Source organism: Drosophila eugracilis, unplaced genomic scaffold (assembly GCF_018153835.1).
Source record: "Drosophila eugracilis isolate 14026-0451.02 unplaced genomic scaffold, ASM1815383v1 contig_2154, whole genome shotgun sequence".
Classification (NCBI taxonomy): domain Eukaryota; kingdom Metazoa; phylum Arthropoda; class Insecta; order Diptera; family Drosophilidae; genus Drosophila; species Drosophila eugracilis.
In genome coordinates this window covers 10,220,034-10,236,895 of record NW_024573038.1, presented here as the reverse complement: position 1 = coordinate 10,236,895, position 16,862 = coordinate 10,220,034, and the positions used below count along the sequence as shown (strand labels likewise).

The window sequence follows — 16,862 nt, the reverse complement described above, 5'->3', positions numbered from 1 at the left end:
TGTATATATATTTGTTGGGTATGTATATAGTTTATCGCCAGGACGGAAGGAAGCAAGACCCACAGCGGGAAATAAATTCAGATGGTAGCAGGAAATTATTTATATTATATTTTTTATGTATATTGCTGAGTATTTTTTCTTTTTATCATTTTATTTGATACATTTCAGTTGTTTTTATATTTTTTTTTTTTTTTTTGTTTGCTTGCCAAATATTTAATATGCATTTTAATCAAAATAAAAAAGAAGCCGGCTGAAGCTGGCCTACAACCAAGAGGTGGCAATATTAAAATATACACAGAGGCCGAGCGAAAACCCAAATATAAATTATAATTTCCGCTGGAGGCCACAGGACACACAACATATCCTTCTGGCCACCACCACCACCAACACCACCACCTCCACCACCACCGGCAATGACATAAAAAACAATCCCGACAACATCTGCGTGAAGTGCGTTCAATTATTCGACTTTTTTGCCTTTGCTCGGTTGTGTCCTTGCAGCTCCTTTTTGGCCGCCAGCTCACAATCTCCATGGAGCAGATAAACTTTCATCAAGTCAGCGAAAGCAACGACACAAACAACAACAAACCAATTTGTTGTTTGTTATTTTTTTTTTTATTTGGGAAAATTCTAAGGGAAATGTTATTGCCACTAAAGGAAAGTCGTCTGGACTTTGGACTTCGTACTGCACTCCATTCTGTATCCTTAAGCGGTATACAATTGTAACAAATGCTTGGCAGCTAGCAAAAAGAAAAGCATTCAATTTCCAGAGAATTTTCTGAAAAGTTTCAAGTTTTTATTGTTTTCTTTGAGGGTGGAAATTAATTTGCATAGAAATCAGTTTTTAATTGGTTATTTTGTTGCATTTTTAGGAGGTTTTAAATAACATTAATATAAATGATTGGAGGCTTTAAGCCAAGATCAGAGCAATACATACCACTGAGCTATATACATTACTGATATTCCTGTCAACTAGTCTTGATTCTTCTTTCAATATAAAACTATCGTATGGTGGCATTAAAATAAAAGATAAATATCTTACATTTGGAATACTTTCGAGATATGGCTTCGGATGATGAAGGCCTCGGATTCCAGGGCAGAGATGTAGAGTAGAGAGATTTATTCCCAACAAGCAAAGTATCTCCGAGTGGCTGGTCCATAAAATCCCAGGGGCAGTAGACCAAAAAAAAGAACAATAAAAGCAGTGGGCAGCTGGTAACCATAACTGGACGGACTAAGAGAGATCGCAGTATGACAAACTTAACTTAACTTATTTTAGAAGATCAGATAAGGAAGATCATTGCCAATGCGAGGCAAATATGCCCCTAGGCTTATGCAATAAAAAATTAAAACATGGCCACTTACCTTGATCTGCTGCTCGGCGTAGTAAATTTTCGGGGCTATAGGTATCGTCTTATATATCCAGCTTCCACGTAACTAGAATTCCAGAAAACGTATTTCCGGAAAACATCCATGGTGCACTGCATCCGCCTGGGGTCCACGTACCACCAATGTACTGGTGTTTCATTATATCGCTTGTTTACACTTTAACTTGCACACACACGCATACACTTTGAAATGACTTGACTGATTAGTGGTGGCCAGCAGAGCCCTAGTCGTGTACAAATGGACTAATACCAGTTGGGAGTTATAAGTACCTCGAAATTCAAAAAATTTCGATTAACAGTAAGTTAACATAACATATCCGTTAACATTAGAAATTCATATTTACATAGTCGTTAACATTCAAATGTTACTATTCTGTTAAAATTCAAATTTTCCGTCGATTTTTTAATACACAAATTTTTCAAAAATTGTCGTTAAAATTTGAATTTCTCGTTAAAATTAATTATAAAAATTTTATCAAAATTGCCATTGATAACGTAAAAATTCATATTAGTTATATAATTTGTATAAAATGACTAATTTTTTAAAGTTTTGCCTGATGTAAAAGCCCATACTCCTTGACCATTTTGGCCTTTAACTAAAGCTTTGGCTGGTCTTTCATGATCGCAAAAATAAGTTGTCCTTCTTCACATGGAGCTATACATCGACTTTGATAAGTTAAAGTTATGAAGTTTATCTTCTCTATGAATGGGAAAACCCGGAAAATTCAATTGCTGGCCGTTTTTCTTGTAAAAAGAGATAATGTTACCCCTTATCAAAAATACAAAAAAAGTAATAAGCTTTAAAAAGAAAAGGCCTTGAAAATAGGTTTATCTAACATCTTGTGGTTATTGTGTCCCTAAAACATAAGGCTTTTCTTATAATTTTCGTAGCCTGTTTTTCCTTGATGCCCAAACGAGTGAAATTGGCCAAGATTGTGAGCCCATTTGATGATTACTGGCCAACAGTCTGTAAGGGATACTTGAGCAAAGCAAATATTGCTTACCGCACAACGTAGCATAAAAACATAATTTCGGCTTGCCCCCTTTCCAAAGCGTCGACTCTGACCTAAGCGAGCGGAAAACGGAACGGAAAATCGGAAAAGCGGAAGCGAGTTGGGGAGCAGAGTGGAAAGTGCGCTTCAAATCAGCAAATGGAAATGTATCGAAAGCAAAGAATGGAATGGCGAGGAGGGAAGAAATATTCATGATAATGCCAAGGACACAGCTTCACGACGGGAAATGCCATGAAAAAACCCAGCGGAAAATTTAAGAAAATTCTTCACGACTGCCTTTTTGTGTCGTGTGTGTGTGTGTGTGTGTTTGCGTATATATATAAATGAGCATTTGTGTGCGTGGCCCAGAAGAAAAAGGATTAAATCAATGTTGTGGAACAAATTGTGTTTTGTGAACGGCATGAAGGTAATGCAGCCGAGCCGTATTTGATATCCTCGTTTCTTCCACCGATTTTGCTCTGCCGCCAACAAGGCAAACCCATAACGAGGGTATAGCATTTCCGATTCGAGAGTGGGTGTGGCCCCCGCCTTCCCTACCCGACATGACCACACACACACAAACACGATGTCCCATTTGATTTTGATGGCGTGAAGCTCACACGAGCGTTAATAATCGGAGCACACATGAAACTGGCACATGGATGGATGGTAAAAGAATGAGCCAGGACAACTCCTTCATGGAAATTAACTTGTTAGACTTGGGAAATCTGAAGATGGCTTTGGTTTGGATTCAATTTGAATCTTAAAATATGAGATATAGGATCGATTATGAAGGATTGGAGTTGAAAAAAAAAGTTGGTTCTTTTACTAATTAAAGTTCTGACCCACAATCCAATCAGTCTTTATTGCACTCACTTAAAAGTAAACCTAAGCCCAAACCGCAAACGCCCGCATTTATGTCAGCAGCTCATCCACATAGAGAAGGGGGCGTGGCAACTGTTCGACAACCCGGGCCAAATCCGCCACAGAACAGGCATATAGATAGCCCTTCTTCGGGTTACCCTTGGCTTGTCCTTTGCGTAGCCAGCTCAGCCATTTCACCTGGTCCTCGACGGGATCACAAATGATATAGGACTCGTGAATCTGGGCGAGGGTGGCATATGGATTGTTGACACCCAGCAAAGCGATTCCGCGGGTCGAATTTCCATTGTCGATGAGGACGCGATAGAAAAGCTGGGGAACGGCCATTACACCGTTGTTATTGGCATCGGTGGTCATGTGAAGGCTTTTGCTGCCAGCCACCTTCATTTCCCCATAGATGCCCGTATAGACACTGGCCGAGATCCCAGAACTGGACACATATCGACGGGTGGAATCCTCTAGGACGGCCCACTGACCCCCATTGAAACTCTGCCATTGCGGCGCAACGTTCATGTAGTTAAAGCTGCTTCTCTGCTGACTGGCATAGATCAGATCCGCCTTGGCCGCCAGATGTCCGCGGGCCAGAAACAAACCACTCTTGACGTCTATGAGACCAGGGGCCATTACGTTCTCTTGCCTCTTGTGCGAATAAATCCCGGTCATGTCAAAGCCCGTGAAATGGCCAGCGGTGCTGAACTTCAGGCGTTTTACGTTTTTCTGAAAGTGCACATTGGCCGGTGTCAGCTGATGTCGGGCGTAGTGGGTGCGCAGGTGAACTGGGTCATGGCATAGCTCCATGGTGGCCACAAATCTGCCATCTCCGGTGTCGTAGCCCACGCGATACAAGTACGACGTTGGCGGACTCGAGGTGACATCCCCACAAGGTGTGTCCAAACGTTCCACTGTGTAGGGTATGGAGTGACTGCAGACAAAGTCGCGGAATTTGATTTTCATCCCTGTCCACTCGAAGGTGGTATCCTGAACACACTTCACCCGAAGCGAACGAAGTTCCTCATCCAAGGACTCTCCAAGCACTGGGGAAAACGGATGGCTGCAGTACAGCTCGATGCTGGCACCGTGGGGTATCTCTAGCTGTCCATCAGCGTTCGGTAGCCAGTAGAGATTCGTGCCGGGGCGAAGGTATAGTGGCTGAACTTGGTCCGGACGTGGCAGATCCTTTTGCACATCCAATCTGCAGGGAGCACCTGAAATTGGGAAGCTATGTGTTAAGGTGTTGGCTGAATTTCGTTGGTATACTTTTTGGCGACAAAATATAATCATTGTTGATACCTTCCGGTGGTTGATAGACTTAGTAAATCTTGTACTAAACCTTAATTACTATTTAATATTAGATTTTATAAAGACAATGATGATAAAGATTAATCTTGAGCAATATAAATAAGTAATAAATGATTCACTTTTACATTTGAAAAATACAAATTATTAAGCAACAAAGTTTAAGAGGAAGTGTACATACGAAAGGTCAAACTGTGTTATTACCATATTTAACTTCAGTTGTTTGTTTGTAAAAGAAAATACTTTTAGTTTCAGCTTTTACTGTAACAAAATTATATTAGCAGCTTTGACTTATTAAAACAGGTGTTTTGCTGTTTGGCTAACAAGTCGCGAAGTTTGTTTCTTTGTTTAAAATACTACGGAAGAGAATTCTACAGCTTAGTGAAAGCCAAATCAGATCTGCTTAAGTATAATATTATTAACTTTCAAGTTCACTTACCCCTTTCGTATGTTGCTCCATCGATGTGCAGTCCATCGAGGTCTTTGATGATTTGACCCACATCTGGAATCAAGCTGATAGCCTCACGTGCCCGAATCTCTCTCAGAATCACGATCACCAAAATCAGGCCAAAAAATTGGAATTCGTACATTTCACTCGGAACCCAACCGACGCGGTTGCTGACCAACCGCCGACTGAAGAATTGGCTGGGGGAGCAGGTGCTTTTATAGTCTCAGCTGGTGCTCTTGATTTTCACTTCTCCTCTCTCTCTCACTCTCACACTCTCTCTCACACCCTCTCTCTCTTTTCCTCAGCTGTGTGAGATTTGTAAGAAGATACTCTCAGAGAAAATAAGGCAGTGATAATATTTAACACTCTCTTAGCTTTTATTTGTTTTATCTTGTGTAAAAGTACTTCCGATTTCTTTATATAGATTCAGGTCTAGGTTATAATCAGTTCTTTTTTATGTCAACTTTGTTTTTAAGTTAAATAAAAGAAGAGATTTATCTCATGCTCTTATTCTTAAATAAATTATTGCTTACATCTTTCTTGATAAAGATCATTAATTATTTCTGACATTTTACTCACACTTGATCTTTTGGTGCTTTAAAATAAATAAAATAAACACATAGAGATCCATAAACATTGTGATTCGTTAACAATAGAGAGCTTTTAAACTCTTCCAGCCTCCGCGTTTCATTAAGCTAATTAAATTTCAGCAATCAATTTAATAGTTTAAACGCACATTTTATTTCACTTTGCAGTAAACAAATTCTTTAACCGTTGTAATCGTTGTAATTATTATTGCCAGTATTATTGTTGTAATTATTATAGTTATTATTATTATTATTGTTATAATTGTTGTAGTCATAGTTAGGCCGTTCTGTGGTGTACGCATTGTAGGGATTGTAGTTGCTGTAAGTGGGATATGCACCATTTGCTCCGTAATACTGATTGGGATTAGCTCCAGTACCAGTTGCTCCACCAATGCCCATTGGCAGTATTACCAAAGGTTCCACAATAATGCTGGTTCCACCCACAGCTCCACCTCCCATTGGCATTCCGGGTCCACCCTGCTGCATCATTGGCATCATGCCCATCGGACCTTGAATGGGTGTAGCCATCGGCATGCCTTGTCCCATGTAAGGTTGTCCCATATACTGGGGATAATACCCACGACCAGGACCTGGTACATTCATGGGAACTGGACCAGGCATAGGCATCGGTCCGGGCATTGGTGACATGGGAATCTGACGAGTCGATCGATTGTGAACAGGGGAAAATGATATCTCAGAATCTTTCTTGGAATCGGCTAACATTTTTCCAGGAAAAGCTGACAAATAAAGGGAAAGTTTTTGGGAAATATTAAGTTTATTGATAAATTTGGTAGTTATGGACAGGAAATGAAGTTGTGTCTCAAAAATAGGCGTCCTTCAGATTACATTTCTTCCTAAGATCCCCCCAAGAATGGTAAGTTTACATTATAATAATAATAGTTATAATTTGGTAAGTAAGGACTGTAGAAAGATGTCGAAGGATTTCCAGCAGAACTGCTGTAATAGTTCATATACGATGGATAGGACATCCCAACTGAGAAGAGGAGTTGAGGATTAGCTGGGTCGCCTTGTCCTTGCATGGCGTATTGGTTAATGGCCTGATATTGAGCTGCATATTGCGGATTGGGTTGAGGAGGTGGAAGCGCATACTGTGGGACAGCTTGACGTTGCTGCTTCTGCATAGGAAATGGACGTGGAGGTGGATAGCCAGGTGGCATTGGAGCTGGCACTCCCACAGGCTGATATGGCATTTGAGGAGATCGCCGAAAGCGTAGCAGATCTGGTGAGTATATAGAAAAAAGCCCATTTTGATTCCATCATTAATAAGTTTTTATTCTCTACATAATTTTGGGATAACCTAAAGTCTTATGTGTCCTCTAATTCCTAGCCAGCTAATGTTAGATAGATTAAATAATTATTTGTGGATGAGGGATTGGCTGATCTAGCAAGAGGATAGCCATATTGACCGTATGGACTCGACCTAACCATGGGATAGCAATTGTAATAGCAAGGCGGAGTGGGCGGAACTAACTGTGGCACCCTGGGCGATCTGGCCTGCGGGTAAGAAGATAAACCCGAACCCGAATTTGGAGCATAACCTGGATAATTACAGGAATACGGATAGAGGGGATTGACTGTACATGGAGGGGTACTTTGTCCTCGATTCAGCCAAGGATTTAGTTGTTGTGGTTGCTGGGAACCATCCTGGACAATAACCAAAACATTGGCCTGCCGTTGCCCAGCATGGGTGGCAAATTTATCGACATTACTGAAATCGGTCAGCAGTTCAATCTCATTATCCCTATAAGTCCGATTACGATTCGTGACTGTGCTGGGTATGATGATGCTGCTGCGGGTGTTGGCGATGGTCAGTGTGGTGTCGATGGAGAAATCGCTGGCCAGCTGATCTGAAATGGATCAGAGCCAGATTAAGAGAGCCAGATTTCAGTGTGAATGAACGATGAATTCGCAATGGAAAATAAAACAAAAACTCCGACGAACCTGTTTCGCATTCCGGATACGTTCCACATTGCTCTCCCTCTCGTTGGTGTGGACTGTTGCAGGGAACTCTGGATATGATGCACTTTTGGCCGGACTTGCAGGCTATATCCTCACAGTTTAGGCCAAATTCTGTTCCGGTAGTGAGAATGTTTATTATAAGCTTCCTTTATCCTCATTCACTGACTTACTTCTGTATTCCTGGGCAAGGACTGCTGTGGCTAGTATTAAATATATTCCAAAATATTCCATTGCTTTCCAGTTGTGGTTTAAAAATTGTGAAATCAACTAAACTCTTCACCAAAAAAGCCCTCTAATTTATATAGGCTCAAAGTTTATGCTTGAAAATCTGCAATAATTGGTATTTGCTAAATTAAATATAAACATTGACTCTTTTTAATAAAGCTAAAAGTTCATTAAATTGTTCTAATTAAAAGTTAAGTATTATTATTATTAATATTAACATTTTAGCTTTAGGTTACAAAATGTAGTCCATCAAACGTTTTTTGAACTCCACAAAGTTCAAGGCATTAACAAGCAGTGACTAATAAATTAATATAAATTTGAAGCCTTGATGTTACTGATTAATTAAACCAAAAGGCAGAGTTAAGCTGAAGTACTTGAATGATTACTCGACAAATATAAATCAAGACATGCGTGTAGAGTTCTATCTCCCTTGTTCTATGTCTTTTGTTTACCTCCTGAAAAAAAGTCCATTATAATCATTAACCCAGCAGGCGTATACTTAATACGCTGTGGGACGATAAGATAAACAAAAGAAATCGCACAAGTAATACAAGGTAATTCCCTTGCGTTGATAAGTAATGTGAAAGTCACTGCCATGGGGACTTCGATTCAGGCCATGGCACTGCCCTTTGGGCCACTGGAACAGCAGAAGGAAAAGCCAACGAGACCGACACTGGAAAACGTGCGGCACGTGAGCAAATAGTCCAATGGCAGGGTAAATAAATAGCTCGGCTCCGGCCATAAACGATAACGCCAAGCATTTGATAACCATACTTCTTATCAATAGATGTCCAACATGCAATAAAATCCAAAAAGGAACAAAAAACGAAACGTGATTTCTCAGTTTTATGGCTCATAAGAACTAAATTTAAACGTGCTTCTAGCGCCTTTAGCTTGGGCTTTCCCTCGCAGAAAAACAACTTGGCGATTGGGTAACTTGTTTTTTATTGGTTTTAAATTAAGAAATTCGTATTATTTGGACTTTGTTGACACACAAAATCTAGCCTTAAATGCCCAGCACTCCATCAACCAGAAGGTCATCAAGTGGCAGGTCCTTAACCACAGCCGTAAAGTCTTCCACCGTACAGGCATATGAATAGCCCTTCTTCAGGTCCTCCTTGGTCCAGCTGACCCAACTTAGCTGCTCACCAATATCGTTGCAGATGATATAGTCCTTTTCGATCTGCTCCAGATCAGCATGGGGATTGTTAACTCCCAGTAGAACGATGCCCTTCCTGCTCTCGCGATCGATTACCACTCGGTAGTACAGCTTGGGCACTGGGATCAAGCCATTGTTGTTCTCATCGAAGTCCAGATACAGCTCCCTCTCGACGCCATCCACATCGGGAAGGGTGGACACACCCCAAGTTCCCGTATAGCAATCTGCAGTGATATTTTCATCGGCCACGAACTTCCTCACACTATCCTCGACTCGTTCCCAGTTTCCGCCATTGAATGTCTGCCACTGAGGTGCCACATTCACAAAGAAGAAGGAGGCCTGCTGAGCTGCCCCAAAGACAAAGTCGGTTTTGGCGGACATGTGACCGCGAGCCAAGTAGACATTGCCACTAATATTAAAGTAGGGCGAGGCATCCATGCCCAGGATCTCCGAAATCGTGATATTTTGTTGGATTTGGGTATACAGAGTATTCACATCCTTGCCGCCGTAAAAGTCGCCAGGAATAAAGCTAGGCCTGGACACAGATCTCTGATATTGGGCACTACCCGGATGCAGAACATGATGGACATAGCGCGTTACCTCCGACAGTTCATTATGACAGACATCGTAGGTCTGCAGGAAGTCATCGAATGTGGAGTCGGAGAGCTGGAAGCCCACTTCGAGAAGATCAGTACCTCCATTACAAGGACGACTAGTCCGACGAGCTGTGTAGGTTGGCCAGGAGGTGCAGACAAAGTCCTGCAGATCATATAAGCCGCCCATGGCCAGGAATGTCTTCTGCTGCCAGCAGGTTGAATTCACGAAGGTATAGCCAGAGAATAATCCTGTGAAGGACTTGATGCAGTGGAACTCCAAAGCTTCTCCATGTTTCAGCTGGACTACACCTTCATGGTCCGGTTCTAGGTACCTAGCATGACCCAACTCAGTTCTCACCACAAACAATGGAGCTGGATCCTTGAGATCTCCGTTCACTTGAAAGGAACACACCTCATTTTCCAAACTCTGGCTCAGACCAAGAATGCCAGTAGTCTCCAGCTGGTCCGTGGGCAGGTCCTTAACCACTTCGATGAAATCTTCAACAGAGCAGGCATAGGAGTAACCCTTCTGCAAGTCCGTCTTGTCCCAGTCCAACCAATCCAACTGTGCTCCAATATCCTCACAAATCACATAATCCTGCAGAGTCTCTGCCAGGGTTATGTGTGGGTTGTTAACCACAACCAAGACAATACCCTTGCGACTTTCCTGATCGATAACTATGCGATAGAGTATCTTAGCTACGGGTAGCTGTTTGGTTTCAGCATTGAGGTACAGAGGAGTCTGGATTCCTTGGGAATTGGGTAGAGTTGAAACATCATAGCTGCCTGAATGGACACTCACATTGAGTGCCTCGTCCGCCACAAATTGCCGTAAGCTGGTTTCCACTGCCAGCCAATTACCAATATTGACGCTTCTCCATTGAGGAACTGCATTGATATAGAAGTGGGTGGCTCTCTGGGCTGAACTATGGACAAAATCAAGACGGGCAGCCAGTTGTCCTCGCGTCAGATAGAGATCTTTAGAGCTGTCGAAATACTGACTGGCATCCACACCCAGAGCTGTATTAAATGCCTCCAACTGATGGGATTGACCATACAGAACATTGACATCTTCTCCTGTATAGAAATCAGATCGGAGATAACCAGGTTGGGCAACTCCTCTCTGATAGGCCACATTAGCCGGTGTCAGTTCATAGCGAGCATATCTCGAGATCTGTTCCTGCTGATCGTAGCAGAGCTCCACATGGCTAAGGAAACCAGCGGCCACATCGAAGCCAATCTGCACCAGATCCGTACCACCCTCGCAGGCTTCTCCAGATCGAAGTGCCACATAGGTGGGCCAACTCTGACAGACGAATCCTCGTATATTAACCTGCTCTCCCTCAGCCTCGTAGAGTTGATCAGCAACACAACGAGCAGTCAGAGCTGTATACCTATTGAAAGGTGAGGCCAGAGCTCCAGTACAATGCAGATCAATGGCAGATCCCTCTTCCACTGTGTAGGTACCATTTTCATCGGGCAGAAGCCAGCTAAGAGCTCCTTGCGGCGTTAGAAGTGGAGCGGGGTCCTTGAGGCCACCATTTATGTTGAAGGTACAGGGACTTACGATGGGTGAGGGGGTGGTCACCGGAGGAGATGCCGAAGAAGATGAAGAAGGTTCTACTGTGGTTGAAGATGTAGTTGGTTCTGAAGTGGTGGAGGAACTAGGTTCTACTGTAGATGAAGAAGTAGTTGGTTCTGAAGTGGTAGAGGAACTAGGTTCTACTGTAGATGAAGAAGTTGTTGGTTCCAAAGTGCTGGATGAACTTGGTTCTACTGTAGATGAAGAAGTAGTTGGTTCCAAAGTGCTGGATGAACTTGGTTCTTCAGTGGAGGAAACAGTAGTTGAGGTCGGTTCCGAGGTAGTGGAAGAACTTGGTTCAGTGGTGGGTTCAGTTGTAGACGAAGGTTGCTCAGTGGTGGATGAAGCAGTAGATGTGCTTGGCTCTTCAGTAGTTGTGGAACTTGATGTAGTTGCAGGTTCAGTGGTTGATGACACTCCAGTGGTCGTAGATGTTGTTGGCTCTTCAGTAGTAGAAGAAGGCGCAACAGTGGTCGTCTCATCATCTAGTCCAAGAACGCCATTTGTGTGTAGATCTTCCAGAGGCAAGTCCGTGACCACTTCGATAAAGTCCTCCACGGTGCAGGCATAAGAATAACCCTCGTGCAGATCCTCCTTGTACCAGGTCAGCCAGCTAAGCCGATGGCCAATGTCCTGGCACAGAATGTAATCCTTTAGGATTTGCTCGAGCGTCAAGTAAGGATTGTTAATGCCAATAAGGACAATGCCTTCGCGAGTCTCCCGATCGATGACAACGCGGTAATAGATTTTCGGAACAGGAATCAAGCCATTGTTGTTCTCATCGAAGTCCAGATACAGCTCCCTCTCGACGCCATCCACATCGGGAAGGGTGGACACACCCCAAGTGCCGGTATAGCAATCAGTGGTGATATTACGATCGGCCACGAACTTTCGAACACTGGTCTCCACTTTCTCCCAGTTGCCGCCGTTGAAGGTCTGCCACTGAGGTGCCACATTAATGAACAGGAAGGTCGAGTGCTGAGCTGCACCAAAGATCTGATCCGTTTTGGCAATCATATGGCCACGAGCCAAAATGCGATCATCACTGTAATTGAAATATGGCGAGGCATCCATTCCGAGTATGTTGCTGATAGTGATGTTCTGCTGTACTTGAGTGTACTTCGTATTCACATCCCTTCCGCCATAGAAATCAAGTTCGATAAAGCCTGGTCGCGCCACTCCATGCTGATAATCGTAGCTCGATGGGTAGAGCACATGATGTACATATCGCGTAGCTTCCGCCTCGGCATCGTGACAAAGTTCGTAGGACTGCAGGAATCCGCCATCCTCCACTTCGAAGCCCACCTGGACAAGATCCGTGCCTCCATTACAATCCTTGCCCGTTCGAAGGGCGTTGAATATGGGCCAACTGGTACAGGAGAAGTCGGCAAACGGATAGATGAGATCATCGACCAGGAAGTACTTGTTCTGCAGACACGTGGCCGTCACCTGGGATCGATTCGCGAATGGGGCTGCAAAGCCCACACCCGGGCAGAACATATCCAAAAGTTCTCCATTAACCAAACGCACTGTGTCCGTGGGATCTGGCACTATAATCTCGTAGGAACTGTGTCGCGAGAAAAGCGGTGCGGGGTCAGTCAGGTCACCGTTGACCAAAAATTCACAATCTCCGCGCACTGGAACACCTTCATCGCCTTCGGCCAAGGCTTCCGGCAGGATTCTTGGCAATCGTCCGGATACTTTTCCCGCATTGCTGGCGACCAGCAGCGCCAGTATAAAAATTGAGCAGCGATTGCTCCACATCGCGACGTTTCACTGCGCGTAATGCCAAATTTGGGACAGGCGTCATGCCTTCTTATATGCCCAACTTATCGTCTATATTACGTACGTTTTTTTTATGACCGCCGATTATAAATGAAACCGTAAATATCACAAAGTTAAGAACCGAATACAAACCCAATCAATGCTAAACTGCCGATAACGTCAACAACTTCTGAAAGCCACTTCAGTTTTCAACCGATCGCATCATGGGTAATCTCCTTTCGTTAATTCGGACACGTAATTATCGATGTGAAACACATGGATTTGCCATTTCTGTGCTAAATACTTGCTCTAATTTGACTAAAAGTCATTTGCCATGGAATGTTAGTTAAGGAACTTTACCATAAAACAGTTTCAGTTAGCCTGTTATCTCAATCAATTAATCGGGTGGCAGGGAAATAGTAAGTTCTAAGAAAGCTACAAACTTATCATTCGCCTTTCATTAGGCCATAAACCGTAAAATTGCTCAGACATAATAAGCCATAATCTATTTACCATAAAGTTAATTGCTTGCCGTATTTGTACTATTATTAGCTGGTAATAAATTTATTAAATTTGCAATTAATTGAAAAATCAAATGAAAAAATGAATGAAGGAAATTTATGAGAAATTCATTGAGCTTCAGGCTCTTCCGATTTTTAATTGATTGATAGTTAGCCTTCCATGTCACATATTTTTCAAATTAATTAACTTATTTAGCTAAAGCAACATTTGCTATTGAAAGCCAATGTTTGGGGGAGCGAGTCAGTTGGCTTAAACTCGGAAACAAAATGCACTCAATCAACATCAGAGGCAGGCCGAGACTGGCAACGTTCATATTGACCAAATCAAATAAATGTTGGGTCAACTGATGGCCACTGTCGAGTGGTTAGAAATATACTAAATATATAGATAGACATGGCCACTGACTAATTTGCAGCACTGTTCGTGCGTGTGAATTTCGGCTTCCTTTCTCCTCGCAATTCCTTTGGCCAGAGGATGTCTGTTCTGTGTTTCTCTGGAAACGAACAACACAAAAAGCTGCTGCTTGTAAAACAAATCATTAGGTAATTGAATTTGGTTACGAAAAATACAATTTATTCGCATTCGAATTGGCACAGCTGACAGCTGCTACAAACAGGAGGCCTGTCGAATGAAATGCAATATATGTGTAGGCAAATGTTATGCGAATCGAATGGAAATGTTGCCATCAAATTATGTGCAAGAGAAAAACTAAGCCAAACGAATGGTACAATAGGAAAAGCATCTAATTCTCTGGAAAATTCAATATTTTAATAGTCTTTGGGGAGGCCTTTTGTTTAACAAATTTCCATAAATCTCTTCTCTTCTTAACAGAACATTCTGCAGATATTAAATAAATCCAAAATAACCTTTAAATTTAAGCATAAAATTACGATGTTCGTTGTTATTTATCAAACTTGATTCGGCATATGCACAACGACAATATCATGTAATTGTCATAATTTCAAATATGCAAATTTCCAGGGCACTTTTTTCTTCCCTGGCATGGACATGCCAACAAGAGACTCGCATTAATCAATTACAATGCTGGGCTAGGTGTTAGTTGGGCGCATGAACGTGACAATTTGGGCATAAATCCTGATTTTCAATAATTTATGGCAACTAATGGAAAACACATGGCGTATGCGCAATGTTAGATGTGCTCACCTTGCAGCCATTGCAAAATTGCAATTAAAGAGATGGCAAGCTAGCTGGGTGGTTGGGTGGCTGGTTTAAGGGTGCTAGGGTATGGTGCTGGTGCATAAGCATCTGGCAATGTTAATTATAATTTTCCATTTACACTTCTTTTCAATTTCCCCTCGCTAGCAGGATGTGCTCAGCTCAATTAAAAGTGCATTAAGCTACGCTCAGCCAGACACAAGGTTAAGGCACAGGCACCCAGCCAAGCCAACAGATTGCTCTCGAAAGGATTTTTATTCGCCTGATTGCAGTTACTTAATGAAAGTGCATAATTCCACAGGGTCACTGCAGCAAGGGCTGAATGATGTTTAGGGCAAAAGTTCACTGAGATGGAGGCCAGTGAAGGGGAAATAATTGATTTTTGAGAGAGATAAGATAGGAGGAAGATACTTATACTTAAGCCAGGATGATGATTGGTTTTAGAAGGTTATAAATATGAAATCTAACATACATTTTTAATATATTCCCCCTTATTCCAAAGAGCCGTATATTGGAAAGACAGCAATTTGGCTCACACAAGTTTAATCCTCGAAAAATCCGGCTGAACTCTTTAAGAACAAGCTGTTGGTAAAAATGCGAACATGCTTGTTTTGTGCCACCTCAGTGTTTCTTGTTTTCTTTTTCTGCCTTTTTCGAAACGAAAAAGTTTCTTGTATGGAATTTCGCAGAGCACGCATACGCCGTGTGGCCCAAAGCCGATGCGGCATTGAATAAATGAAGACGAGTGCAGGCGACGGCAATGGAGCTGGTCAAAACGAAGCTGCCACTGGCAATGGCGGATAGTGGATGTTGGATGGTTGGCTAGTTGGATGGCCCACACCCACTTGCCACCCACACACACACACAAACACACCCGTTCTCAGCAGCAACAACAACAACAAGAAAAACACAAACAACCAGGCGGCTCTCTCAAGTGCAGAACGCCAAACAAGCACCGCCAACTGCAAAAGACAGCGACCAGCGAAAAAAAGCGCAACCAAGGCATTTTTTAAGCGTATTTCTCGGTATTTTTTTCTGTTTTTTGTTGTTATTTTTTTTTCTGGGCCATATTTAAATGGATATGCCTGAGATTTTTTTTTTGTTCACTGCGGTTTTACTCGCCGCCGAACGCAAGGAAAGTTTCGCAGCTTGCCAGCCGTCCTTTTAGCCGAAACATTTTAATTTAAATGTTGAAACGTGACAATGGCGCCCGGCCCGAGTCTGAGGATATGAGGTTGTCTCATGTGTCGCGCTGTCAGTCAAATTTTAACATATACCCTATGCGAAACAAGAAACAAGTGACGAGTCCACAGACTTCTAGTCTCCGGAGCTCCGGGGAAATATGTAGTTCCTAGCCTAAAAGTTATTTTATGCAAAATGAGAGAGATTTGCGGTGGCTTTTATATGGAAATTAAGAAAGTTCCTGCCATAAATTATATTAAGCAGAACGTGTTTGGAGTAAAGTGCATCTTGAAGTTAAGTTATGGAAGATATCTATAGAAAACTTAATGAAAAATGCCTTTAAAAAGTGCATTCAAAGGAACACCTTAAGCCCTTCCAGATACCCCAATAATTTGGAACTCAAAGTGATTTAATTTCGCAGGCTGGGCTGCAGGGTATTCAGAGCCCTTTGGAGCATGTTTTTGGACCCCATGGTCAGCCATGGGCTGTTGTTGTTGTTGTTGTTGTCCAAGTGGATTACCAGCAATATCCAAAGGGGTCCTTGGGCCAGCATTCAGTTGACAAACGCGAAGGGAAAAAATTCTGAAACGCTGTTAAATTATGCCCGCTCAAAAAGAGTTGAATGACGTTGGGGGTTGTACAAATGGGAGATATGGGTTTTTTTGGAAAAGGGATGGACAGGCTCATATGGGAGGGGGGATGGAAAGAGGTGATAACGAGGAGCCTGTGGTAACCACAGCTCAAGTGCCAATTAATAAGTTTGCCTTTGGTATGAATGAATGGCAACCCCTTGCGGGCAGCCCTCGTCAACCCATCTGATTGCCGCTGAAGAGTTTCGGATTCGGATTCAGATTCGGGGTAATGGTGGTGGTCAGCTCGCTCTCTGCATGAATTATTCAAAGAAAAGGATATTAAAAGCACACAGATCCGCACAACTACATGCATGCATACACATGTACTGAACGCTGTATCCCTTTTATGGGCCCACTCCACTTGAAACTGCTGCGGACAAGGACGCGCCTGAGTAATTGGAAGTTTTTACTGCTGCCTCGTTTGCTTCAATTTCGCGTTCTGACTCTGAGT

The 16,862-nt window shown here is 42.6% G+C and overlaps 4 protein-coding genes across 5 annotated transcripts; all 4 read right to left on the bottom strand.

The window, feature by feature from the left end:
* Window positions 1-3,203: 3,203 nt before the first annotated feature.
* On the bottom strand, window positions 3,204-5,179 carry LOC108113960. The gene is made up of 2 exons (XM_017224674.1): window positions 4,998-5,179; window positions 3,204-4,467 (listed from the first exon to the last, which is right to left on the bottom strand). The coding sequence occupies exons 1-2, from the start codon at window positions 5,146-5,148 to the stop codon at window positions 3,296-3,298; spliced, it is 1,323 nt and encodes a 440-aa protein (XP_017080163.1). The 5' UTR covers window positions 5,149-5,179; the 3' UTR covers window positions 3,204-3,295.
* Window positions 5,180-5,773: 594 nt separating this feature from the next.
* Window positions 5,774-6,316, bottom strand: LOC108113935 (homeobox protein 5-like). The gene has a single exon (XM_041818153.1). It carries the CDS (start codon window positions 6,314-6,316, stop codon window positions 5,774-5,776), a length of 543 nt encoding a protein of 180 aa, XP_041674087.1.
* Window positions 6,317-6,447: 131 nt separating this feature from the next.
* On the bottom strand, window positions 6,448-7,804 carry LOC108114088 (protein HUA2-LIKE 1). Of its 2 annotated transcripts, none has more exons than XM_017224844.1 (3): window positions 7,744-7,804; window positions 7,556-7,684; window positions 6,448-6,833 (listed from the first exon to the last, which is right to left on the bottom strand). In XM_017224844.1, the coding sequence occupies exons 1-3, from the start codon at window positions 7,802-7,804 to the stop codon at window positions 6,448-6,450; spliced, it is 576 nt and encodes a 191-aa protein (XP_017080333.1). The 2 variants fall into 2 exon arrangements, with proteins under 2 accessions (XP_017080333.1, XP_017080332.1); XM_017224843.1 differs by lacking the exon at window positions 6,448-6,833 and adding an exon at window positions 6,938-7,461.
* A 922-nt stretch (window positions 7,805-8,726) lies between these two features.
* Window positions 8,727-12,906, bottom strand: LOC108114738. Its single transcript, XM_017225851.1, has one exon. The coding sequence runs from the start codon at window positions 12,897-12,899 to the stop codon at window positions 8,805-8,807; it is 4,095 nt and encodes a 1,364-aa protein (XP_017081340.1). The 5' UTR covers window positions 12,900-12,906; the 3' UTR covers window positions 8,727-8,804.
* Window positions 12,907-16,862: the final 3,956 nt, after the last annotated feature.